General features: G+C 35.9%; 1 protein-coding gene across 1 annotated transcript in view; it reads left to right on the top strand.

Moving 5' to 3' along the window:
- Nucleotides 1–27,981, top strand: part of LOC145676493 (polyadenylate-binding protein 4-like) — a 48,116-nt gene that overhangs the window by 7,210 nt on the left and 12,925 nt on the right. The window contains exons 3-9 of the mRNA XM_081747296.1: nt 1,205–1,321; nt 2,893–3,054; nt 5,918–6,031; nt 11,418–11,828; nt 14,048–14,201; nt 15,599–15,709; nt 26,601–26,749. Coding sequence (XP_081603422.1) covers nt 1,205–1,321; nt 2,893–3,054; nt 5,918–6,031; nt 11,418–11,828; nt 14,048–14,201; nt 15,599–15,709; nt 26,601–26,749 — 1,218 coding nt within the window. The remainder of the gene's footprint in view (nt 1–1,204; nt 1,322–2,892; nt 3,055–5,917; nt 6,032–11,417; nt 11,829–14,047; nt 14,202–15,598; nt 15,710–26,600; nt 26,750–27,981) is intronic.

Below are 27,981 nucleotides of genomic sequence, written 5' to 3'. Positions count from 1 at the left end.
TGAGAATTTCATTCCATTTTAATAATATACTTTAATTTGATGACGTGTGTGCCATGATTTAGTACATAATGACTGGTTTATTAGATGAATGTAGCAGGATTGGCAAAATCCATGGTTTTTATTTTTAAAAACTTTTTTTTTTGGGGGGGGGGGTTTCAACCAGGTTTTTTTTTTTTTTTTTGGTTGAAATAATTTGCTCTGTATTTATATCACATGTGGACAGAAATAAGTTTGTTTCGCTTTGGTGTTATTATGCAACAACCGGGTTATGCTGAAAGAAGTCACGTAAGCTTAAAGCGGAATCCAAACAGTTTCTCGACTTACATCCGAAAGAAACTGTCCTCCATTTGAACTCGAAACTGGGACTAATTGGCCACAAATGCGATACGTCTGCTGACTTACTCATGAAGGACTCCTGATAAAAATACATTGTACTGATCTTTACATACTTGTTAATGTAATTGTCAAGAGTCATTTCAGAAGGACAAAAAGATAAACAGTTGCACAATTGAAACCATTATACAGAATTACATATGAACAATTTCAAAGTACTACAGAGTACAAAAAAACTAACTTAGTCCAAGTTAGTTAACTACGACTTTTATTAGTCCAAATTAAAGAAATACGACGACTTAATTTGCATATCAGAATTTTTCTTTGATTGTAATTGCATAACAATAACAAACTAAAGAAAATCACAAAGGCAATATTCATAAACTTATAATTAAAAAAAAAAAAGCTGCTTTTGTAGTATAAATCTCTTTAAGTAATGAATGGGGAATTTAGGTCTAAATATAATACGAATAATATACAGGAGTGAAAAATTACCCACAAATGTGTGTTCATTAAGATTTTACGAACATTTTTCGTTTTTTTGGTTTAGACCAGTTTTTTATTTATTTTATTGAAAAGCCAGCTGGTTTAAACCAGCCTTCCCTGGAATGTAGTAATATGTAATGATTTCGTGTTGCTTCGTAGCATTAGTAGCTTCTCGTTACCAAACTTGAGGCAATTGTCATTAAATTGAAAGAATTGAGTGCATTTTATGTTGCCAGATCGTGTTAAGTTAGGAGACTAGCATTGCGTTGTTTTAAACATTTTGTGTATCTTTCCGTTGTACGTTTTGCCTTTCTTTTTGAATATTTTGAACTTCGTGTATCTTCTGTGGCAGGTCGTTGCTTTTAACATGAATTGTGTTTTGCAGGTAGCAACTGATGAAAATGGTAGCTCCAAGGGGTATGGTTTTGTACATTTTGAAACAGAAGAAGCAGCCAATAAATCCATAGAAAAGGTGAATGGAATGTTGCTGAATGGGAAGAAGGTAAGTTTAATGTATTCCTGTATGTAATCTTCTGGAAAAATGTATTGGCTGATATCCGCTGCAGTAGCTTTTCTGGCTTTCTCTTAGGAACTGGGTAATTTCTTCAGATAAATTGTTGTAAAGATAGGAAAGAAAAAAAATTGCTCACGGAACACATTTGAATGAATCAGAGTACTCAACAAGTCACGATTATGCTGCGCGAGGTTTTTTTTTTAAGCAATAAATGTTGGGAGTACCACTATTGAGACACAGGAAGACAATGAAACAACGCGTTGTAGAAAGGACTTAGGCTGTTCTGACCTGGAAGAAGAACGGCCGAGTGATTCATTCGAAATATATGGGTAGTACTATCCTTTCATGCAGGAAGTCTAGATTCGATTCCCACACTAAGCTGTAGGTTCACGTCTCATATAGCCTCATGTTTTCATAGTAATGTTCGTGTCATTTTATTTTCATGGTATTTTTTTCTTTTAAATATGGTGGTTGATATTGATCCCAGCTGCTAAAAGAATTATGTGGCCAGCAATAAATATATATTACAGGGAATAATATAAAGATTCCCATACGAGACCAAGGGAGAGGGCAAAGCAATCGCTGTAAATGGATATTGCAGTACACAAGAGTCTGAGAACCCTTGGACAGTTGTATTTTCTGATATGTACATCATTACCATTTGAGAAGTTTTTCACTCTTTTTCAAAAAATGGGGCCACTAAATATTAATATAATCGTTAGTGTAATATGCATCAATCGTCTGGTGTTACACGTTGGTGTAGCAATGGGATTTCAGTTAATTTTCCTGTCGCATAGTCCCAAGGAATAACAGGTTCCCATTTATTGGAAAGCCACTGTGAATGGAATTCACCGTGTCTGTGAATGGAACAGTTTTGTACATGAAATTGGGGGTCCAGTAGTAAGTTGTGCCTGCCTAGTGCAAGAGTTTGAGGTTCGATTTCCATGTACATATGTTTCTGATTTTAGATCTTATTGTAATTGGTATTTATCGCTTTCCTTTAATATAAATAATGTCTATACGAGGTCCATTTAGTTACGGATTTGATTTTTGAAAATTTAGCGCACTGTTTTGCAAATCAAAATTACTTTACTCAACCAAGTAATGAGTTCATAAGTAGGTTAAGAATATTCCCATCATTGACACTCGATGGTTTGTTACCTAAAATGATACTCTTACTAAATTGAGGTATTTGACACATCGAAGGTTCAGATTGCCCTATTGAATATCAGGAATTAAGGAGAAAAACTAGACGCCAAGCATGTTTCGAAACTTTGTCCGTATTCCGCCCTAAGATGTAGATCCACGTCTTTAACCTTGGTACTGAAAGGGACGTTAAACTTCTACCCAACTAACAATTTAAAAGATTCAATAGAGTTGTGTTAAGGTAATAAAATGTCGAATGACTGTATAAGCACACTCCTCTTTCATATTATGAAACCTGTGAGAAACAGGTACGTAAATGAAAGGTGAGCATTCAACAAAAGATCTTTTGAATTAATATTCAGTGATTGCAGCTATTTTGTTTGTACGATTAAGTTTATATTCTTTACTTACAGGTCTACGTAGGTAAATTTATTCCTCGTAAGGAACGCGAGAAAGAACTGGGTGAGAAGGCCAAACGCTTCACAAACGTCTACATTAAGAACTTTGCCGATGACCTGGATGATGAGAGGCTACGTGAGATGTTCGAGAAATATGGAAGAATCACCAGTCATAAGGTAAACTTTCTTGTTTCTGGATAATTATTTGCCTAGGAATATAATTCCCAAGAATTAAAGGCTTCATTATTATAATTGAGAGATCTCCATAATTGTAGATTTAAAAGAATGTACTGTATCTTAATCGTATTCTCACTCTCATCTACCTACCTTTTCCCTGCTCCCGCCAAGTGAACTTTGTGGTGGACAAACACCGTATGCGTGGGTTTTTCCTTTTCCTCCCACTTTCTTCATTCCACCATTTCATTCATATCTCATCATCACAGTCTCCTTTAGCCTAACCGGCATAACCGTAGGACGTAAATCTCAAAGATTTTATTTCATTTTTCTATCTACCTTTTACACACATTCTCGTGTTTCTGCAGTTCTTTTCAACGTGAAGTTAATTAACGACGTCCTTTAATGGCATTGTTGTAGGGATGGTGTAGCTTGAATACTACAATATTTAGTGCCATAAAGACACGTGAATATACTCCGCGTCACCTGAATTGGCGTGTAGCATCATCCAATAAGCTCGCAGTGCTCTGCTACTAAACCTTCAAGAAGAAGTGTAATCATTTATAATTGATTTTGTTCGTATTTGTGGGTAGTTAAGAATGATTCGATTCGTCACTGAAGGTTTGGTAACAAGCACACTGCGAGCTTATTGGCTGACACCATAGGCCAATTCGGGTGACGCGGAGTATAGTCTCGTATTGGTAATATTAGTCTTTTCGCAGAAATGAATTGCTTGACAAAGAAGTACGTTACATCGTGAAAGTTGAGTCAGCAAGTTATACGTGAAAAATATTTGGTATCTCAACTCGTTTGAAACAAGCAGACATACACCCATGTCCAAAATTATTGTCGCATGTCTATAAATATGTTGTTATAGGAATATAATTTGATGACTTAATTCGCTCAGTATTTATTGTGTTAGTATGTGTATAATCAGCAAAGACATATATGTGGCAAATTTCATGTCAAAGGAGTAATGAATAAGGACAATAACACTTTCTTGTCCATTTAGCAACATTTTATTTTACTCATTCTAATCTGCGTATTAATAATTCTTTTCGTATGAAATTTACCACAAATATACATTTCCCGATTATACACGTATTACTAGAATTCAAAGTACCCTGCAAATTCATCAAATTATATTCTTACAAGAAGACACGTTATAGATAATGCGACAGTAATTTTGGACATGAGTGTACCAAGTTCTGCAGTGAATGCAACTCAGTCCTCTTAGCACTAATCAGTTACTCAGTAGAAATTGTTTGGTTGAGGAATCAACAGTTACTCACTACACTGTTCTTCAAATGCGCGTAGGTGCGGATCATGAGGTGTATGTTCGAATAAAATTCCTATCTATACATCCAGAGAGAGCATGAATTAAATATACGGGATTCGTTTATGTTTCTCTTAGTTTTCATTACTTGATTAAGAGTTGATAGCAATCTTTGCGTATAGTTGTAGAATCTATGAATGCTCGCAGTTTCACTGGCGGTGGCGGTAACAACATATTTGCTGTCTGTTGGATTGGCAGCTTCTGAATAGATTCGGTAAATCCAGTGGTGTCGAAGCTTCCGGTAGCTTGGAATTCTGAGTTAAAACATGTCCTTGCTTTTGATTCAATTTGTTTATAATTATGTATAAGTAGTGGTGTTAGTGAATGTAGTCCTAAGCTTTTGTGTAATGCACTGGTTGCTAACTCCAGTGCGTGTCCTTGGTTCGAATCTCAGTTGATGCAGTACCACAGTTATGTTTCGTTTACTTTCTGACAAATCCGTGATTCATGATCCCAGGTGCATAATTGGTCGGTCTGCCAACCTTGGCTCGTGTTTTTTGGTGCTGGTGCATCAATACCATCAATATAAGGATAATTATGAAAATTACTGAGAATATTGTGGTATTGATGCACAGTCCACTTCTGAAAACTGAAAACGAAGTAGCATATAGTATAGTTGGGGAATGTAATTTACTTAAATCTAAGTATAATACATGTAGAAGTTTATTACTTGATTGATGTTTGGCTTAACCAATATCACTATCGAAGTGATTATATGAGTACAATGGCCAATTAATACCTAATATTTAATATGATTTGCCCATGTTCGATCTCTGATAGGACTGTTTATCTTAATCATATTTCGTTTTAATTATCCAAAATTTCGATGCATGTTCTTATGATTGATTCTGAGAATCATATTTAAGAGGGGTGGGTTGATTTAAATCAAATTCCGAAATAAATTTAAGTGAAAATGAATAAAATCCCGTTTCTGTTCAGTTATTTCGATTATGGAAATAATAATCATAATACAATGAGAGGCAAATATATGTAACAGGGTGTATATCGGTCACGAAAGTCACGAAATCAGAAAACTGTCATGAAAGTCACGAAATTTAGCTTTAGGGTCACGATTTTTTTAACTGTACAAATGTAAGTACAGGTTGGAAAATTTCGTTCTATAAACGTCAAAATTCACCACCAAAAATACCTGTGATCGGCTTTATACGGTACCAAATCGCAAGCAAAGTACGTTTCTATCAAGTAGTTTTTGGACCTTGAATTATTCATTTTTTACAGTGAGTCCTAGTTTATTCATTCATCGCGACAGTAGACTCTGTGATATGTAGATGAACTAAAGTAGTCAGTATCTTATATTGTAGGGCTATAACGTGTGGTTTAGTACCTTGGTATGATGTAGATTTCTTACTAGTAGGAAGGCTGGTTTATTTTCTGAAACCTGATATTAAAAAAAAATCTATGATTGAGGAATTATTAGTACACTAATAAAATCTTCAGTACGCTTACGCATGATCATTCCTTAGAATTACGGTTACAATTTATTCTGCATGTAATGGTTCTCTTTTCCAGGTTATGACCGCCGACGATGGGAAGTCCAAAGGGTTTGGATTTGTTGCGTACGAAGATCCTGAGTCAGCTGAGAAAGCTGTAGAAGAAATGAATGCTAAGGAACTTAATGGCAAGGTAAGTGAATTGAAATACTCTCGAAAATTGATATATAGGACAAACAGGTCGTTCAGTTAACCTCTTGTATTATATCAAATGTGTATAGTAGATAGATCCAGGAAATGTTCATTAACAGTTCTGATATAAATCTGCTTCATTCCCTGCTGTACGTATTAGCAATGTAATTAGTTGCGAGAGGGTTTTCTGTAGATAACATGTAGTCTCAAAATTTACGCTCAGGTTAGTGATAGCCTGTTTTCGCACCCTGTCGTGTATAAAAAGATCTTTTCATTGGGACGATTTCCACCTGTAAACACGAGATAACGTGTTAATGTGTCGACTTTTAATTATATCATGAAGTGTTTCTTTCAACATATGATGAAATTGGGAATTGATTACGGGATCGTTTGGAGATATTGGGTATTAGATAAGAAGTTAATGTCTGGAGGTGGGCTTTTTCCCGCTTCACCCAGCCAGAAGTGATTTATTTGCTTGTTCATAGCCTTTGGGTTGTAACACTACGGAGTTGTCTGGGAAACGGATCGGATGCCTTTTAATAACACTTTGCCTCCGCTTGTCAGCATATACATACACAGGCCTTTATCACGTGATAGGTGACGCTGACACCACAGAAATATAAACACAATCAACTAAATAGCTTCTAATACTTTCTATGACATTTAACCTTGAATTATGACGTAGGTGTAAAAGTCTCACATGATTATCAGAGATGAAAACACGGCATTATTTAATCTACCTCCACATAGGCCTCTGTTTTTCTCTCGAAGAAAGTGCTTGGAATTCCGATTTGCCTTGAGTTTTCCGCGTTTCTGCATCGTATATTACATGTTCTTTCCGTATTTTCGTTTCGTTTTTGTGTATCAGAAGAAAGTGGACACTACCAGCACGAGTGGAATACATCTTTAACCCTCATACACACGCGCTAAATTTTAGGACTTAAACACACGCGCGGGGTGTTTTGCACCCCATCTGTTATATTTGTATTAAACAAAATTTATTGTATGTATTTGGGATGTAAGACTAAATTTATGTAAAATTGACCTTTTCTAGGAGATGTGATCATTGTTTCGGTAGATTTTTGATTTCATCAGCATTTCTAAAACCAAATATTTTTACTCTGTTTTTATGTTTTACTTTTTATACGTTACTATAAAATATTTTAGTCCATGTGTGTAAAGTTTTGGTGTTTCTAGTGTTACGAGGATGAATATATTACACAATCCCGTAATTTTTTTTATATGTTCATTTGAAACATTTTCAGAAAAATAGCATTAAACATTCATTACTTACAAGTATTCAACACAATATGTACTTGGACTTCCTCCACTACATGAATATAAAAAGGTTACTTTAATATCATGTAGAACATAAATAGAATAATATCATATGACATGAAAATAGAAATTTTTCTAATCGTATTACAGATTTGCCGTCATTTCCCACACGCATCAAGTGAAAGAGCAAAGTTTTAATCGGGGCACACTCTTCACAATACAGAAGGATGTACTTCCTGCAGATCAGCTTGTTGCAATTGCGGCATGAAGATTGAGTTTTCGTGTCTTTTTGACGCGGGCATATTGAACACCGTCTACAAGTTCTCTTTTCTTTCTCCATTTTGGGTTTATTTTCAAGAGTAGTGATGCTATTGACTGCTGCTTTCAGACGAAGGAGCAGGAAATGCAGATATAGCCTAGTTGCAATATGGGCCCTGCAAAGTTGCAAACGCAGTAGCTTCTGGCTACTTAGTTTTGCACTCCGATGTAGTATTTGAAAATTGCAAGAGCATTTATTCTTGCAACGTTTATCATGCCAAACAGCATTGTAAGTGGCCAACGCTTACACTTTCTTGAGACAGTATGTGTTCCGCAGAGCTTGTGAATAACATCCAATGCCGCCTATATGTAAATTATAAGCAGTTATCATAACATGATTTTTTTTTTCCCTCACCTGTGTCTACATCAATTTTGTTGTCATTAAGCATTGTTCATGTCACAACAACTCTTTCGGGCTTGAGAGCATAAGAAATGATAGTCATATCCTTAGGAAAGGCGAATAGGCTTGAATATTTCCTCCCTTCCCCTTTCTGTTGTTCCTACGGCTCGTACCCGTACAAGTTAGTACTCTTGTTCAGTATTTGTGGCATGTCCACTTTCATGTGAATCATTCGTCACTAGAATCGTTATGAATCAGTTGTTCATCACTCTCAACAGAATCAAAGAAGTTCCTTATTCCCTCTTCCTCTTGCGCAACACTGTCCATTTTGTGTCCTCTCCCTTACGGTAAATTTCTTTCAAACGTTTACCAGAATAATATTGGCCCATATGACTATATATTAAACACATGGTTTTAGAAAACATAGGTTGAAGACTTGGCAAAAAATTATATTACACAAACACATGCGCGGAGTGTATTTCACCCCATCCAAAGTTTTATTATCCATACACCATGATCGCTTAATAAAAACTGAATGTTGGGTGAATACAATCAGGTGTTCCAGCCAGAAAGGTACCTATAAGCACAGGGCGTTACGACCGTTTGTGTTTGGCTAGCAGAGAAATCAAATGGCTTTGGGTGGATTTTACTCCAGCGCGTGTGTTTAAAGATTAAGCCGCACCATTCTCTCCGTACAAGACAACTTGGAGATAGAGAACGATTGCGCTGTTGTGACAGGTTCAAAAGAGGAAATTTTATAGGTTTCTGAAGAAGAAAAGAAAAAAAAAGTGCCAGAGGAATATTGAAAAAGAGAGAGAGAATTAAAAATAATGACTCCTTAAAGTGTGTGGCTCAACTTCTTGTCACGTATCTCATAAACCTGTTTCGTATAGTTCCTCGATAATCGTTTAGAAAATAGTACACCTATTAAATTATTTCAATACTTCATGTTTGATGAATGCATAAAAAGTATAGTGACTGAGACTAATAAATATATGTAACAACAAATACGAAAGAGGGGGCGAGATTGACTGTTAAAACATCAGTGAAAATGATCACTTAAGTTTGTAACATGCTGAGTCTCGCTACATTACGGTAAGGTACTAATTTTTTAATTGAAAATAGTTTTATCCTTTTTCTAACAATCTGTCAAATTTCATTTAATTATCTTTCAAAACATACGGTCCATGGCTTTTTATTGAAAGCTTTTAAAACTGCCGTCACCAGGAATTTACAGATTTAAATACAGGTTCAAAGTACTGTTGTGATATACTGTATCCAAACTTGCATACACATTTCTCTTTTAACACATTTTATGGATATGAAAAGAATTTTAAAAAGTTCGTTCACAGAATAGTCACTTCTTTAAAATGAGCTTTAAGTAGTTTCTTGACTACTAACTACGGAATATACAGGATGTAGTTTGTAGGATGCCTATCGACATCGTATACACATATCTACATGTTTGGTTTGCGATCTTTGGTCAGATTTTTTTTTTTTTTTTTTTCTTTCCCTGACGGGAAGATAGGTAATGAAACCTGCAAATGGGGTAGGAAATGATAAACAAGCGCAAAAACATGTCCTTTACTTTAAAAGTATGGCAATTTTGGCAAGCTTAAGATTGACGAACATTTCCGTGGCTGTGTTCATTTACTGTTAGTGTGGTATGTACTTCTCCCAGCTAAATTTCAACCCTGCAGTTCAATATTTCAAGAACCTCTTTGCATTATATTGCAGACTGTCGTGTGTTGGTAATCTGTTTAGTTCTGTGCAGAATATAATATATATATCTAACTCCTACGGAAGTCTTTGCAAATAATAAAGATCATCAAATATTGTCACGTGTTGAAGGTATGTTTAAATTTTCATTCATGCTAAATACGTTAAGTTTCCGAAGGATAAAATAGAAAGGGATTGTTAGATTGCTAGAAGTATTAAGAAAAGCAGCCAAACTCAACGCTTACTACACTCATACATTGTATTGTATTTCAGTTAACTAAACTCTTCTAATATTCGATCGTTAACCTTATCGTGATGGAGACATAGCCACGCTGCTGGCATCTCCATCAAATACCCAATAATTTCGAGTATTTTGTATGGTTAGTGTAAATTGCTCTGTGGATACTTTGAAGGAAGCATTTTCTGCCTTAAATGGCAATTTTAATACAGGATTGTCCAAATGTTCGTTAGGGTTACAAACAAGCACTGTATAATTAAGGTACATGGATATAAACTTACGTGAAGTGTCAGAAAACACATTGTTTGATTGTGAACTAGTGCAAACGTTCAATGTGCTCTGCTGCGCCAATACTTTTCTGAAAGTCCTTTCTTCCATACATGGCCTAGCATGTCTCGTGTGACAGCATTGATAGCACTGCCTATGCTCAAATTTAGTTTGTCAATTGTATATCTTAATATTAAACTCCATTTAGTGTAACTTCAGAGAATAAGATCTCAAAAGATTGGGAGAAAATTGCGGCGGTGACAGAAGTCACTATTTTCGCACCCAATCCAACGATATGATAGGCTTCACCTCGCTGTAGAAATGTGGGGCACCATCCAATTGTGGTACCATGTTCACGTTCAGTTGAGGAAATATCACTTGGTCAACATGACAAGAAAATTGAATCTCGTAACTACTTCCTCCAGGAGAAAGGAGGGACCGAGCTAACTTAGTAAGTTCGCGTGGATTTTCCGTTTAAAAAGAAAGAAAAAAAATGCCTCCTTTCATTAATATATTTCAATATATGGACATTGGATTGTCCAAGCACAGCAGCTAGGTTGTAGTACAAGCCACGTGGCCTGAGTAGAGAGCACAGACTTTAGGAGTGAGGAAGTATGTGGCTATTATGGGCAGCGTAGTGGTTAACACATCGGCACGGCATCCCGAAGTCTTGGTTCGAGTCTCCGTCCTGCAGGAGCTTATTTCTTATAACTCCATAAGTAGTGTGCACGAACTTTCTCAATCACATTTCAGACACCGATGGTCTACCACTGCTTGTGTCCTTGCAAATGCAGCTGCTTTCCTTGAACTGTGCATACCTCCTCCTAATGGAATTGTCACGCAGTGCACCTTCGTCCTTACGCGTACGAAAATGTCGTTGTGTAATATTCAAGGACACAAAAAACCTTTTTACTAACAGCATCAACTATACTGTAGGATTGTAAAACTACCTAGCAGCAGAATCTGAAAGTAGAGGTATCGAAACAAATGACGGACAAAAACAGCACCGTTATAGTACACTTACACGCTTTGCCGTTAACTGTATCAATCACCCACATCTAATTCAAGAAGTCGAAATCGCGATAATCATTTTGAAAAATCTTGTGTATGAGTCTTCTTTCGATTAGAGCAAATAATCCCACACTTAGCGTAGCTTACAGTAGACATCAGCTACTGGTTTCATTGCTTCTTGTAATTACTGTTACATTTTATTTCTTTTTTCTCCAGATCCTGTATGTTGGAAGAGCCCAGAAGAAAGCTGAACGCCAGCAAGAACTCAAACGGAAATTTGAACAACTGAAAATAGAACGTATGAACCGTTACCAAGGTGTCAACTTATACGTGAAGAATTTGGACGACACAATTGATGATGAGCGTCTGCGAAAGGAGTTTGCACCATTTGGCACTATTACCAGTGCAAAGGTGATGCTTGAAGAGGGCCGAAGCAAGGGCTTTGGTTTCGTTTGTTTTTCATCTCCTGAGGAAGCCACGAAGGCAGTGACTGAGATGAATGGGCGGATTGTCGGAAGCAAGCCGTTGTATGTAGCATTAGCTCAGCGCAAGGAGGATCGAAAGGCTCACCTCGCTTCTCAGTATATGCAGCGCATGGCCAACATGCGTATGCAACAAATGGGACAGGTAAGTTCTAGTATTTTAGGCAACAGTTTTTCGTAACTTAATTATTGCTTGGTAAGAAGCGGTAGATTTTTCTCTAAAGTGTGTGAAAGAAAACCTCTTGGACATTGTTCACATATTTAAACATACATGATTATTAATTTTATCTTCGCTAACCACTAGTTCACCCATTGATTACATGTGAATTACTGTCATTAATTTTGCTAACTTACCACAAGTGTCAAGTTATTTACCCTAGTCTTAGTAAGTTATTAGTGGGGGAGAATTGCTGCGCCCAGAATTTCCCACCCTGGACTAATCAATAACGAATAGAATAAAGAGCTTGATTGACGAGCTTGTATGATTGTTTAAAGGGTAGGTAGGGGATAAATTTTGCGTTTTCACCAATGTGAATTTTTGTAGCATTTCTTAGATTCCTTTACATACAATTGCATATGTTTTCTTAGCTTTAGCTTCAACTTTAAAAATAAATAACTAACCCATTTTTAGTCATCCAATGAATATGTTTAAAATATTATTGTGAATTAGTAGTAAGATGTTTTTTCTTTTTCTTTCTTTCTTTCTTGACACCTCCGGTGTTTGGGGTCCTTGATTCGATCCCAGATCGCACTGTTTGGACTTTGGGGTGGACACACACCGTGCTCGTGGGTTTTCTCGGGGTTCTCCCGTTTCCTCTCACTTCATTCCACCATTTCTCATCATCACAATCTCATTTAGCCTAACCGGCGTAATCATGGGACGTAAATCTTAATTTCGTTTTTTCTTTCTGGAATTTTATGAAGTAACTGATTGTACAGTCTTTTTATTTTATTTTATTTTTTTATTTTATTTTATTGGCCTCCTCCCACTTAAAATCCATATTTACGGAACTACACGTAGCAAATACATTTGGCGTAAAATAAACATGATAAGCTATAAAAGTTAAGTTTTATTGAAGTCCATTTGCGTATATAAGAACAGATTTTTCACAGAACAGGTTTCAGACAGTACAGTATAGCGAATTTTTTTTTTTTTTTTCTCCTCCTCTATTTCGTCCACGTGTTGAACTGGTGTTCTGTTTAGAAGAAGAAAATTCCTAGATCTAGTTAGTCACATACTACTGGTGTTGTCACTTCGAACCTCTTAAATCGTTACATGTAACGTTATTATAGTATAGTTCTGCAAGCATCTTTAAGATTTAGTCCCATTATACTAAACAGAAATTTTCAGTTTCCTGAGTCATTACATTAGTGAGGAATAGATTAGCCAGTCGTTTTAACTCCAACTTTCAGTATCTAAAAAGTATTTTAAATTGAAATAAATGACTGACTCGGGTATCAAATCCAAGTATGCGATTAGTCTTGGGGTCGGTGTTCGAATAACTTAACTGGATTACGTATGTCTATAATGATGGGTGTTCATGTGGTCATATAGTCCATTGAGCTAGTCGAATATATATATATATATATATATTTCTGTTCTAATCGGGAGATGGATTGTTAATGCAGTGGCAAGGTTACCCAGGCCCGTATTCAATACTTACTTGGTCCCATATATAGCTTCTTGAACTTTATTATTTTTATTTTTGTAAACTTTGATTATTGATTGGATTGGAGATAATTACTTTCAGCTCTGAATCTATTTGAGACATGACCCTACAGTTTAACGTGGATTCCGGATCACTTGAGCTTCCGCCGGGAATCAAACTGGAGTCTTCGCGTTGAAAGCGCGTATGGTAACCATATTGTGAACTTAGAGAATTCTGAAACAGGTGTTTAATGTTAGATTTATGTATTTTAAGAGTCGAGTTCTTGAGAATTTGATATATTTCCAGAGAAAGTGTTTTCATACGTTTTGTTGATTTTTTTCTTTCTTTCAATTTGAAGCTAAACAATGATAGGAAAGAATTGAAGTGTCAGGATTTTCTTGTGCTGTCATTAATAATGAGAAAGAGCTGTTTATACGGTCAAATGAGTTTTAAATATAATTTGGGACAATATAAAAAGATCCTTAAAATATTCCGACTGTTAAGCAGTGATTTTTCAAATTTGAAACTAAACAATGGTAGTTAGAAAAGAATTGAAAGTATCGTGCGATTTTCCTGGGTTGTCATTAAGACTGAGGGGAGAGAGACAGAGAGAGCTGTTTTACACGGTCAAATGAGTTTTAAATTTAATTTTAAACAATATGCAAAATTCTTGAAATATTCAGAATGTTAAGCAGTGGTATTTTTTGGCTTTCAGATATTCCAACCTGGAGGGGCAGGTTATTTTGTGCCAACAATGCCAACACCTCAAAGATTCTATGGTCCTGCTCAGATGGCACAAATCAGAGCGACTCCGCGCTGGCCGGCTCAGCCTCAAGTTCGTCCGTCAGCTCAGCCAGCTGCCGCTACTGGTAAGTTACTGTAAATGTTACAAGTTTCTTCGTTTTGGGAAAGAAAACATCTTTGATTATTTTAATTATGTAAAGCTTCTTGACTGTGCATATTAATCTAGCTTATACAGTAGTTTTCCTTTTTGACTTTAAAGTGCCATAGCGTTTTGTCAGATCAATTTGGTGGTTGTGTTCGCTCACAGTAACAGTGAGTTACATACAAAGTGTTTCCACTTAGCGTCGCATCTTATTTTTATTAAATTAAATCGTTCAATACTGAAACTTTTTCAGATTTGGAAATAAGTAGGGCAGGGATTTTCAGATGGAGAATTGCAAAATAATTTTAGAAGTGTAAAATGAATTTTATGCCGCGCAAGGGGCCTATAAGTCAAGATTGTGTAAGACTATATATACATATATAACTCAGTAGTTGCAGATATCACTCGGGGCAGTGCGTCAAACTTTTTCAGTCACAAACTGGTGTAAATATTGCATAGAAACAATCTAATCATTAGGACCTAGCCAAACGGAATAGACATTTGACCGCGTTGAAAAGCAGTTTCCAATCTGTATCAGTTACATCTGCATACTTTGGAAACTACTCCTTCGTGCAAAAAATATTGCAAAATCGTACTTTTTGTGAAAAACAGGGCCAGTGAATAACGGGAGAACGTATTCTGGATTTTGACGAATCCAAATCTCAGCTTCTCGTTTCTCGACGCCAAATATTTATGCGTCTCCTTACATGCTTCTCGTAGGCTGGACGTAGCTGAGCTGGTTGCTAACAGATTGCGGTGGAGCGCCACAGGCCCGCGAAGGGCTATCACGTTAGTGATCATTATATTGTCGAAGCACTAGCACTAGACATTGTTTACTAGATAATTAAGTAGTTTAACATTTTCATATCTAAAGCACGTAGGGGAGGGTTAAACACCATCGGTCCCGAGGGTTAAACTCTGAATATGCTAGTGTCCTGTTTAATCGAATGTGATGAGACCGATGGTGTTTCGATTGAACGAAAATTTTGTTAAGCCGGGATAAAATTTATATACAGGCTGTGCATTTATATACAAACTTCAACTGGCAGGTCACTTGACGTTTACGTGTACAACACATGTGCTGAAAATAGACGGGGAAGGTAATACAGCTAAGATAGATACTGCACTCATTGTTCTTTTGAAATAAATGTCGCGCGAGAGGTTTTTTTTTTTTTTTTTTTTTTTAACGGGATTGTACTGTATATGTAAATTAGACATTAAGTAATTTCCCTCTTCCGGTACAGTAAAGATAATTATAAGCAGTGTGTTAAAGTGGTAAGATGAGTTGAGATAGTGCATAATTTTAAGAAATTGAACAATAAAAATTTTACTAATATTCCGAACTTTGCCATTGCTTTAAATATTTCCTTTCTGTTGTAGGCTTCCCAAGTATGCAAGCTCCTTTCCGCACTGCGCCGAGAGCTCCAGCGTCACAGCCAGGTTCAATTCGCAATGCTCTGTCTGCAAGACCCATCACTGGACAACAACCAGGTAAGTACAGTTTAGCTTTCCGAGAAACGGGAAACATTTATCTTCGATTATGTATGAAATCAAGAGTGGCCATTTCTTTCCGAGATCGTAGTTAGCTTCGAGTTTAGAAGAGTAGCTGACACTGTTTTTCTCTCATAGTAGATATGTTCATTTGAGAGAGAAATTTTATGATACTGCACGGTTCAAATCCCTTTATCGGTATTCAGTTTTCAAGATTGGTAGTGTATTACCTTGTAGTAGTCAGTTATATTATAACCGCTACCAGGTTATAGAAGGATTTTTTGTGGACACTCTGTATATTTCGTAAAGACTGTGATCATTATTTTCGATTTATACTTTATTCTGCAACGCACATAAGTTCTTTCTTTGGTGGGAATTGCTTCTTTCCCACACAATTGGACAAAGAAGTCTTTCATCATTTTTTCATATATATATTTAAAACGTTGCTTTCGCTGAGAACATTTCAGTTAGTGACTAACCATTTCAGTGTTTCTCCCTGACTCATTATATGCATAGTATATATTCTATAGTTAATGGGAACTGAATTAAGTGTTTTCTTTAATCGCTTATGGAAACATTATAATAGATTGGAGAAATACGGACTGACCAGATGTTTCAGTAACCAAAGTGGCACCAACTGTGTTGTTTCGTAGCCCGTTATCTGTACTTTCTCACGCCAGTGTTATCGCCGTGTCTAGTGCATTATGGGCAGTTGACTAAAATTAACAGAAATTGTTTTCTATATTCTGTTTGTATGTGCATACAGGTGAGTAACTGAGTAATTTTTGAAATGAACTGCCAACACTTTTCTGTTGACCATTGCAACCCGTAGCTTGAGCTTGGACGCTCGAAGAGTTTGACTACAGGTCTGGAAGATGCAACCACGCATCTCGCGTTGAACTTCAAACATAAGTTGTGTTAAGGGGCACAAGCTATTTAGCCGATGAAGGACGATTACTTACGGCTAGCCCCAATCAGTGAAATCCCAGGTCCTCAGACCTTGTGCGTTTAAAATGTTATATACGCGCCCTCCAATATCTGTATTCCATTATAGAGATCTTCTTTTGTGTGTTTACTGAAGATTCACCTTTACGCTGCAGGGCTGTTCAGCGTAACAACTGGATTCATCGTGGGACGATCCAGACAACTTTTTCCCAGTGCTAATCCCCCAAGCGTGTTAATGGTGTGAGCGAAGAATTTATAGTGATATCTGAATTATAATCATATATATATATAAAGGGCTATATTTCCCAAAAAGGGCAAAACGTAATTTCAGCGGCAAAATTTATTAGTGTCCAGTGTTGTATTCATTTCTCTTCGTTATTTTTTTTTCAAAATAGTGTTCTAATAAATAAGTATAGTGTCATTTAACCCAGTGTGTTTTCGTTGTATGTATGAGTGGTGTTTGTGTGCGTTATGGTTTGGATGACCGTCTGATCGTCCGTGAGGTTTTCGAGACGAGACACCCGAACCTCTCGGCGCCTAACGCTCATCTCATTATTGAGACCGACGAGCTTTTTGGGAAACAGTTTGTAATCTTCTTTGGAGAGGTCTTCGTCGTCCTGTCCAGGTAAGTTAAGTATCAGGAGTATACTTATTGGTAATACCACGAGCCAAGGACAGCGACCAGAACAACTACTGCCGGTTACAAATAAATAGCTGCCCGAACATGGACCCAGACCTCTAATCGGTTACAAATAAATGACGCCCGAACTACCGACCCGAATCGAGACCGTTGGTGCTCGAATACTCATAAGATTAATATTTTAATTTACCATTTCTCTTTCAGCTTAGTACCAGTAATCTGAAAAAAAAAAATCTCTTTCAGGTGATTTTAATCATGTTTTTGTGATAGCCTAGTTTATTTTTGTCCAAGATGGCAGAGCAGGAAGTAGATTTTCTTACTAAGATAGATATAAATTTTGATAAATTAAGGGAAAATATTATACAGGAACTTGAGAGATACTTAATAGAATGTAAAGAGTACCGTGCTGAAAATAGAGAGAATTTTGATAGGTTAGAACGAAAACTAGATAAAAATAATGAAAAAATTGAGAGATACATAAAGGAAAGTAAAGTTGATTTTAAAGAGAGCTGTGTTGAGTTTAAAGAGAATTGTGCTCGCTTGAAAGAGAATCTCGTTGAGTCAAAGAGTGGATTAGGTCAAAAAATAGACGCTTTACGGGACGTGTTTCGTGAAAATAGTCAGCAAACGGAAAATGCTGGAAACAAAACACCGGAATGCGAACCCCAGTTACAGTCAGACGTTCCCACTGGATACGAAACACCGGAATTTGAACCTCAGTTAGTGACTCATATTCCTAGTGTAAACAAAACATTGGAATTGAAACCTGAGCTAGAGACTAATATTCTTAATGAAAAGGAAACGCAGGAATCTGAACTCCAACCAGAGACAGGTAGTCTAAACCAACCTCGTAACAAATCTGGCAACGATTTTATCTATTCAGAATCTAGTGACGCCGCTAATAGTAGTAGTAGTGACAATTGCGAACATATGATTGTACACGACAGAGGTCGTAAGCGCACAAGAATTACTACCACAAACCACAGAGAGAAAAGGCGCAAACGAGATTACAGTTATAGCAATAGGCAAAGATACGCAGACCGGAGCGTAAACAATACGAAATTTAAAGGGAATCAGAACCAAGACCGCACACGAAAAGGTAGTAACAGAAACAGAAGGAGTCGTAAATCACGGCCACGTAGCCTGAGTTATCACAAACGAGATAGGAAACGCAACTTGTGTGAGAACATTAAGAGTATTTCTGTACGTAGTAGTAATCACTGTAAGATGTAAGAATAGACGAACAAATCGTGATTATCAAAGTCGAAATAGTAATCATAGGAAAAAAAAAAAAGGTAACCAAGACTGTTTGATTTGATACAAATTTTTCTCCAGGATTAGCGACTCATTTCTAGGCAATAAACATTCATTCATTTTTCTTCCTTTTTGCTTTTAGTTTTGGATCAGAACACCTGGATACGAAAAGGAGAACTACGCATTTCTTTTAAACTCATTTTTGCTTTCAGCTTTTAACTGTTCAGCAAGAGAAGATAACAGTTTTCTTTCTTTATTTTGATAAGATAGTCGCTGCATTTTCGAACACCTGTGTTATGTTACGAATAACGGGTGATACACAGCTGATTAATTCTTTTCCTCTTTTGTCTTTGCTCGTGTAGCACTTCATACCTCAGTCAGCTGTGTATGAGTGTTGCAAACCTTATCACTGACTTGCTATTAGTTTAATGTCATTATTTTTTTCTTGTTTTCATTCAGATGTTTGAATTTAGATTTTTTAGTAAATAATTAACGTATCACATACGTAGGGAGATTGCATTTATCCAAAAGCAATTTGAACTAGTGGCGCAGTTCCGTATTCCTAGCTAGTGGGAAGATATTTTGGCGTTATAATATATATTTTTATTGTGTTTTAAAATTTAAAAAAAAAAAAATCTTTTAGAATCCCTTCCCACTTTCCAAATTCTTAAACATGTTATCATACGTATGACTCACAATTAGTTTGATTTCCCTTTAAGAAAAGTAGAATGTATAGATAAGAAAATTTTAGTTGTTAATTATATATACTGTACACGTGTATATTTGTCATTGAAACTTAGTATGTAATCTCATGCGTAGAATATGGAATTTTACACTTATAATCAATGTTAAATTTATTTTTCAGTGTAATCTTAGATTTTCGTTTTCATTTTGAAGTGTTTACTGTAATTTTATTGAACCTCATTTACGTCATTTAACCCGATTTTGACTTATTTGAATTTCCAGGATGTGACATGATATATTTTGTTCGAAGAGAAAAGTTTAGAACGGAAAGTAGGCTAAGCCTTAAACAAGTGATAACAGACATTTCCTTGTTGGTAATAGAATGTGTAGGAATGTCGTGTGAATAGTATAATTCTCCGAACGAAAGCAGTAATCTTTTTATTGTAGAAGGAACTATATGAACAGATATTCTGATGGTGAACGGTCGTTTTTCCCCTCATATTAATATATATGCGGAAATATGTTTAACTTCTGTATTTTCTTGTAATTTCTAATTAACTTTTTTTTTCGTCTTCTCTAGACCACTGAACGACCGTAGGGAAACTTCTTCGGGTAGGATATTTTATGGGGATAAATATAAATATTTTTTTTCAGGGAGGCAATTTTTCTTGGAATTGCAGATCTGTTGCAAAATGGATGTGGCTAATCCATTGGATATTCCATAGCTAACTGTATTTTCGCCATCAATCGCAAAATATAGTTTTTCATTTCCCTTCTTCTTTATGGTACCCGTAACTAAGCATGCGTATTCTTAGGTTAGATTTTTAGAGTATATTTTAATGTCTAGTAACATTTCAGTGAATATTTTAATGTTTATGAATCGTAACTATATTGTGTACTTGTATGCTAATGAGTTGTAATGTTTATTTTTCATGTTAATTTTGAGAAAGTTATATTTTAGTCACTGTATGTCCCAAAACTATTTGGAATTTTTTTAGTAAAATTATTTTGTTATGGAGGATTTAAAAAAAAAAAAAAAAAAAAATCAACATGGCCAAAGGTTTTGGAATACAAATCTTTAGGTTTCAGCCATACTGCCAATGACGGATGATTTTCTTAAAAAATCGACATGGCCCATTATTTATGAGGTTTCAGCCGTCTCTGAGATATTGAAATAGAGCTTGAAAAATAAACTTATTTTCTTTCTTTCCAACAGCATGAAGCCATAATGTTTTATGAAAAATTACTTTGTCAATTATTTCGTATGCTCGATGACTGAATTTTTTTTGCGTTAATAAGACCATTTTGAAAATTTTGTAGCGAAGATGCCTAAGGAAGCTTGTTACAGCTGTTTTGTAGGGAATTTAATTTGGATGTTTTCAGACCGACCAGAAATTTGTAATGTCGTTGACTATACTCTTGTTTGTATCTCATGTTTTTCTCTTAGTAGGTCTCATGTATTTTGTCTTATAGAGACATATCTTTACGATGCTACGAGAGCATTTGTATTTTGTGTGTTTACACATTTTTTCTAGGTGGAAGACGTATGTTATGTTCCAGGGAACATACGCGTAGTTTACTGAATATTAATGTTTATATTTCAGTTTTGTGCAGAAACAATTTTGTAAGTGCCTAGGGTTGCAGGCCTTCCTCGTTTCTAGTTTTTTTGCCTCGCAGGTGTCGATGGCATATTGTGTGTGTAAGTACGTGTAGTATTAAACATTTTTCCCACCTATGGTTTTGGTCAATTCATGGCATAATGACCATTTATTTTCAGGAATGTTTGGACTAGTGAGTCAACTTCCTTGATTCAGACCTTTGAAAAACTTGGATCAATATTGAATAGTTTTCAACGCTTTATTAACAAATTTTTTGCAGATAATACCCATCTATTTTGATAACCCTACAATGTTTACGTTTATGGAAGTGAACAACGACCATTATTCTAGGCCTAAGCTAATAATAACTTTGTTTCAGAATGAAACCATTTGTTGTATTGAGCATTATTGAATTAAAGTCTCGATTTTCACGACGAGCAGATGGCATTTGATCTTATGGCGTGCCGAATTTTCTTCATACATGTCAACGAAATCACAATCTTTTTCTTTGATATGCAGAATCATGCTTATTTCTTGGAATTACTATGAACGTCAATTTTGACACTTAAGTTTATTTTTTTTATTTTTGAAAAACGATTTTTCGTTCTTTTCTGCCAAACAACACGAGGCACAGTTAAAAAAAAAAAAAAAAAAAAAAAAAGGGACATACAGGTGAAAATCTTATTTTGTTTAAATATTGTCAGTTTATCATGTGTTTACATTTCCATTCATTTTACTTTTTTAATGATTTTCATATTTTTCAAATATATTAGAATGATATCGAAACTTTAACAATAATTTTAATATTTTAGTACCTTTAACATGTTTTGCTATTTGCTTATTCATTCATATTATTATATTTTAAATACAGATATCAGTATATTTACTAATTTTTATTAAGATATTTGATAATTCTTCAAGTCGATGTTTTCATAAATAGTTATCGTGTGTGTGTATTTATTTCATATTACACAAAATAAAGTGATCGAAACGGAACACTTAAACATTTTATGAAAAGAATTTATTAGTGTTAAAAAACAAAAAAAAAAAAAAGCATTTAAATAGCCCTATAACGTATTTACTTCATATTATATCAAATAAAGTGATCGAAACGGAACACTTAAACATTTTACAAAAAGTATTTGTGTTTTTTTTTTTTTTTTAATAAGAATTTTAATAGCCCTATAAACGCTTTCTGCGAACTTAAAAAAAAAAAAAAGTTATCATACAGGTGTTATAACCATGTCTCGTTTCTCACACCAGTGTTAAAAAAAAAAAAAAAACCCTTCTCCCCTCATCAACTCATCGTTGGAGAATCGCGGAGGATACTCAACACAGGAAGACAGCATGGTTTCAACATGTGAAGAAACGGAAGATAAGGACACTCAACTGCACCAATTGTTCAAGAGGATCTTATTACTTTATGGAACATTCGGATTGGACATTGCTCATGCAGGAACCTCATCATGTTGTAGTGAGTGAACAAGTTATTTAACTATTTTAATAGCCCTTTTTCAGGTGAAAAACCATTCAACGTTCATACACGTAAGTCTCACACCATATGACAGTGTTGCCAACTAACCGATTTCAAATTTTGGTGAAAAACCTAATTTTATTCATACTTCGGCATACGGCCAAGGGTTCTCAACCTGTCTACGTGTGCACTTGACAGGTCGTTCCACGTTTCAGACGCCATATATAACCGCTACCAGGTTATAGAAGGATTTTTTGTGGACACTCTGTATATTTCGTAAAGACTGTGATCATTATTTTCGATTTATACTTTATTCTGCAACGCACATAAGTTCTTTCTTTGGTGGGAATTGCTTCTTTCCCACACAATTGGACAAAGAAGTCTTTCATCATTTTTTCATATATATATTTAAAACGTTGCTTTCGCTGAGAACATTTCAGTTAGTGACTAACCATTTCAGTGTTTCTCCCTGACTCATTATATGCATAGTATATATTCTATAGTTAATGGGAACTGAATTAAGTGTTTTCTTTAATCGCTTATGGAAACATTATAATAGATTGGAGAAATACGGACTGACCAGATGTTTCAGTAACCAAAGTGGCACCAACTGTGTTGTTTCGTAGCCCGTTATCTGTACTTTCTCACGCCAGTGTTATCGCCGTGTCTAGTGCATTATGGGCAGTTGACTAAAATTAACAGAAATTGTTTTCTATATTCTGTTTGTATGTGCATACAGGTGAGTAACTGAGTAATTTTTGAAATGAACTGCCAACACTTTTCTGTTGACCATTGCAACCCGTAGCTTGAGCTTGGACGCTCGAAGAGTTTGACTACAGGTCTGGAAGATGCAACCACGCATCTCGCGTTGAACTTCAAACATAAGTTGTGTTAAGGGGCACAAGCTATTTAGCCGATGAAGGACGATTACTTACGGCTAGCCCCAATCAGTGAAATCCCAGGTCCTCAGACCTTGTGCGTTTAAAATGTTATATACGCGCCCTCCAATATCTGTATTCCATTATAGAGATCTTCTTTTGTGTGTTTACTGAAGATTCACCTTTACGCTGCAGGGCTGTTCAGCGTAACAACTGGATTCATCGTGGGACGATCCAGACAACTTTTTCCCAGTGCTAATCCCCCAAGCGTGTTAATGGTGTGAGCGAAGAATTTATAGTGATATCTGAATTATAATCATATATATATATAAAGGGCTATATTTCCCAAAAAGGGCAAAACGTAATTTCAGCGGCAAAATTTATTAGTGTCCAGTGTTGTATTCATTTCTCTTCGTTATTTTTTTTTCAAAATAGTGTTCTAATAAATAAGTATAGTGTCATTTAACCCAGTGTGTTTTCGTTGTATGTATGAGTGGTGTTTGTGTGCGTTATGGTTTGGATGACCGTCTGATCGTCCGTGAGGTTTTCGAGACGAGACACCCGAACCTCTCGGCGCCTAACGCTCATCTCATTATTGAGACCGACGAGCTTTTTGGGAAACAGTTTGTAATCTTCTTTGGAGAGGTCTTCGTCGTCCTGTCCAGGTAAGTTAAGTATCAGGAGTATACTTATTGGTAATACCACGAGCCAAGGACAGCGACCAGAACTACTGACGGTTACATAGATAAATGGACGCCCGAACAGCGACTTGAACTCCAGCCGGTTACAATATAATGTCAGTAAATTTGTTTTTCATGTATACTATTAGATTTTTTTAAAAAAAGGAACAATTTACACTAAAACCTTCTAGAAAATAAGCTGGCTATTGATATTTTCATGGTCTTCTGTGCAAGTCATATTTCTATAATTGTTTTTCTTTCTTCACAATACATGTGGAAACAAATTTAAAACCAGAAAATTATGTTTTTAACCAATAAGAAAAATAATGTAAGTGAACTGCAGAAGGAAATCGTTATTGGAGGTTTTTTAACTGGGCTCTTACAGCAAAAATCTGCTTCGACTACCCCTATCTACCTTAGCCAGAGTGAAAGAGAAACATGGTGGTTTCATTTTACAGTTCCAAGCAATTGCTCATACCTCGAAGGAACTTAGAGTATTTTGATAGATTATTGCAATATTTTGATTATATGTTATTTCGGAATACAAAGTTGAAAATAGGTCCAATTGGCGAAGAACTAGTGAAAGGCGAACTCTTGTGAACGCGACACTCAACCTTCAGGTTCATAGGCCAAAGACTTACTTGGTTAATATGTTATTTCAGTAACCTGGACATCTAGGTCATAAACCAATGGAGAAGCGTCTTTAAGGATTCGAAAGAGCAAAATGCTTAAAATGCGTAATGTTGAAAGTAATTAAGCTCTAAAAAGGTTTTAATTGAACAATGTGTGATCACTGACAAATTGTAACGAGCATCACATCTAGAAACTGTTTTCGTAAGATTTCAGTACATTGTCAGTCATTTCTTAATATATGGGGAACATTAGTGTATGTAGCATTCCTCGACTTGCTCTTAGTTGTTTATACATCCATCCTTAATTTACACTACAGTAATTAAAAAAAAAAAAAAAAAAAAAAACAGTAATGGAGTAATATGGTGAAAACTTATATTAATTCCTTCACAAGTGGTATGCATATAGGCGTCTCTTACATTCATAGTTTTAGATTATACCCTGGCCGGCGAACGATGATTTCTGACAGCTCAGCTTGCGAGGACGATTGAGGAGTGCGGTGTTGCCATGTGCTTCTCGCGCAAGGGAAGAATCGTCTGCTTCCTCGTTGAGGTGGAGAGGGGGTGAGTGAAAGTTTGGCAGTGTGCAGTGGTTACCATGGAGACGCGACAGATTCTGAGCGTAAGGTTGGCTGACCTGCTGTGTTTGGTCGCTAGCCGTGGCCTTGTGCAAAGCTGTCAGAAATCCTCGTTCACCGGCCAGGGTATAGTTTGTTTCTCATATGCGTATAGGTTTTTCAATAAAATTCAGGAGATACATTAAGAAGGATGTAAAAGTCTCTTTCGATACGTATGTAACGATTTTGTACATCTTGCATAAATCAATGATCTACTAACAGCCTTATAATATGGTATAAGTAGTTTATTATTAAGTGAGTTTTAATTTTCGGATTTTGCTCAGACGATTTTGTTCCCATTTCATAAATTACCCTGTCCACAAACGGTAGTTACTTTGAGGCGAGTGTTTTTCGCCCGGAATTTTCTGGAAACATAATTTTGTTAGTATTTTATAAATGATTGCTTTAGCATAACATGATTTAGTTCAAAAAATTAAAGCGAGATTTAGTGAGGTAGTCCGTGCGTTTTATTTTCATCTTTCAGGGCTCATAGCGAGTATTTTTTTTTTTTAACAGTTACTTTTTTCAAGTTGGTCACTAAAAGTTACTTTTTTTCAAATTTGTCACTAAAAGTTACTTTTTTGGGAGCTAAAGTGACATTTTAGTATGCTTTTATGTTTTGCATTGGCAGTTTTCTAAGAAAAATATTATAAAAATAAATGGATAAAAGCAGAAACTTGTTACTCCTTACTCTTCTAAGCTTCAGTACTTGCTGCCACATGTGAAACAGTCAGCTTTTATTCTTTCTAAAGCAGTTAATGGTTGGTGGATGCTTAAGTTCTCAAGGTGGGGTTGAGAACCCTTCTGTGTCTATTCTTTCTTCTATCATAATAGTCTTTTAGTTTTCTCTCGTAATACTTGTAGTTAACACTCCGCTCAACGTTGTGTGTGTTTGTGTGGTTCATCATATTCGTCTAGTGTTATGCTTGCATGTTCTTAAGAAGAGTAAGTGATGAATTGGAATATTTCATGGCTTTGAGAACTCTCAAAGCTAAGTTAAATATAATGTCTGGGATGAAGAAATTTGGAAATAGGCCAGAACTGGTTCCACCTACTGAGAAGCTTCTTAACATCTGCTAAGTCTGCTTACCGTAACTACAAAGCATACTTAGAAAACTTAAGAAAAGAGGAAGCTCAAAAAGTAGTAGTAAAGAAGAAAAGATAAAACAACAAAGGAGGGAGAGAGGTGGAGAAATTGACAAAGGAAAAAAGGGACATTATGAGATTTTAGTCACTTTTCAACTATTTACAAGAGACCAGACCACTATGAGCCCTGATCTTCTGATTGTGTTGTGAACGTTGGAAAGATCGGAAGAAAGTTAGAATAATATACATATTATCGTCCATTGAAAATATTCTTACTATCCTTTTGGAATAGACGATAATATCTAGTACCGATATGGATTTAAATTATAATAGTATAACGTAATTAGTCAGGTATGTAGTGTCATTGTTAATAAGTTTTTGATTGAAATATTTGTTTGTATTTCAGTGGGTGCAGCCAACATCCCAACTGCACGACCAATGGGAGCACCAACTGCAGTCTCTGTGTCTGCTCAGGCTCGTCCAAACTACAAATACACTCCGACAATGCGGAATCCACCACAACCAATGCCGGTTGCTCCGCAGCCAGTCCAACAGGTTAGTAAACACTTCAGATTTCAAGTGATGAATTGTGATACATAAAAAGCGACCAGTCCTCAGTTGGTTAATTCCAAAATATTACGAGGCCGGATCAATAATTAACCCACAACAATGTATGAAGAAGGAAATGTAATGCATATCACATCAAGAATGTATACAAAGTAAATGCTTACTCTAAATCTACTTTTCAACATAGCAGCCAAGTCTTTCAACACATTTCTCTCACCGTGGTACAGATTTCAAAATAGCCTGTTCATAAATTAGTCTTTTGGGAATATAGCCATTTGTGCGCAACCGATATCTTTGGAATTGAAACTTTGAATATCTTTATCGGGCCAAAAAGATGTAAAGATGGATTTGCCGATCATTACGAAGTACCTTTTCAATAGCCGTTCTTGGTATGCGTTCTTAGTTTGCTTGATGCTGCTAACTGGACATCCGGAACGTGGCAAGTCTGCAGTGTTCACACGGCCCTGGTGATGTTACTTTCCATACGATCTTTCTCATACATGCATACCAAATTCCTTTAAGTTTCACTTGGATTTCGTCCTGTTTGCTCTTCACAAGTAGATTACTGTTTCGCGCGCACCATCTTTGGTTATAGTCCGCGTCACCCGAATTGGCGTGTGGCATCAGCCAATAAGCTCGCAGTGCGGTGTTACTAAACCTTCAGGGAGGAATCTAATCATTCATAATTGATTTTGTTCGTATTTGTGGACAATTATGAATGATTAGATTCCTCCCTGAAGGTTTAGTAACAGGGCACTGTGAGCTTATTGGCTGATGCCACATGCCAATTCAGGTGATGCAGACTATAGTAGTTAATGCTTCTGATCGAAACTACCGACTGCCGTGTGAACTTCAAAGTTCTTCTGTTTTCATGTCCCAGAAGAATATATTTCCTCCTGAAAAAGAATATGCTTTACCTGTTGAATCCTGTGGTTGAAAAGTTTTATTGGTTGAAGAAAGAAAGAAAAGAAAGAGAAAACACCATTGAGATTATCCAAAATAATTCGTAAGGTTTTGAAGCACTGTAGGGTTTTCGGCAGGTGATAGAAATAGAAAAGAACGTAAGATTAAAAGTACATGATTTAGGCTCACGTTATTAGAAAGGAAAATCAAAGTTATATCGATCTCCTCGTTCACCAAAGTGTTTTTGCGTAGGCTATTTTTCCTGTCACCTTATATCTTCTATTCCTTTTCCCTGCTAAGAAGCCCTCCGTTCTTCG

This window comes from Thermobia domestica, unplaced genomic scaffold, assembly GCF_964235325.1.
Source record: "Thermobia domestica unplaced genomic scaffold, izTheDome1.hap1.1 HAP1_SCAFFOLD_168, whole genome shotgun sequence".
NCBI lineage: Eukaryota > Metazoa > Arthropoda > Insecta > Zygentoma > Lepismatidae > Thermobia > Thermobia domestica.
This window is presented reverse-complemented; position numbering and strand designations above follow the sequence as displayed.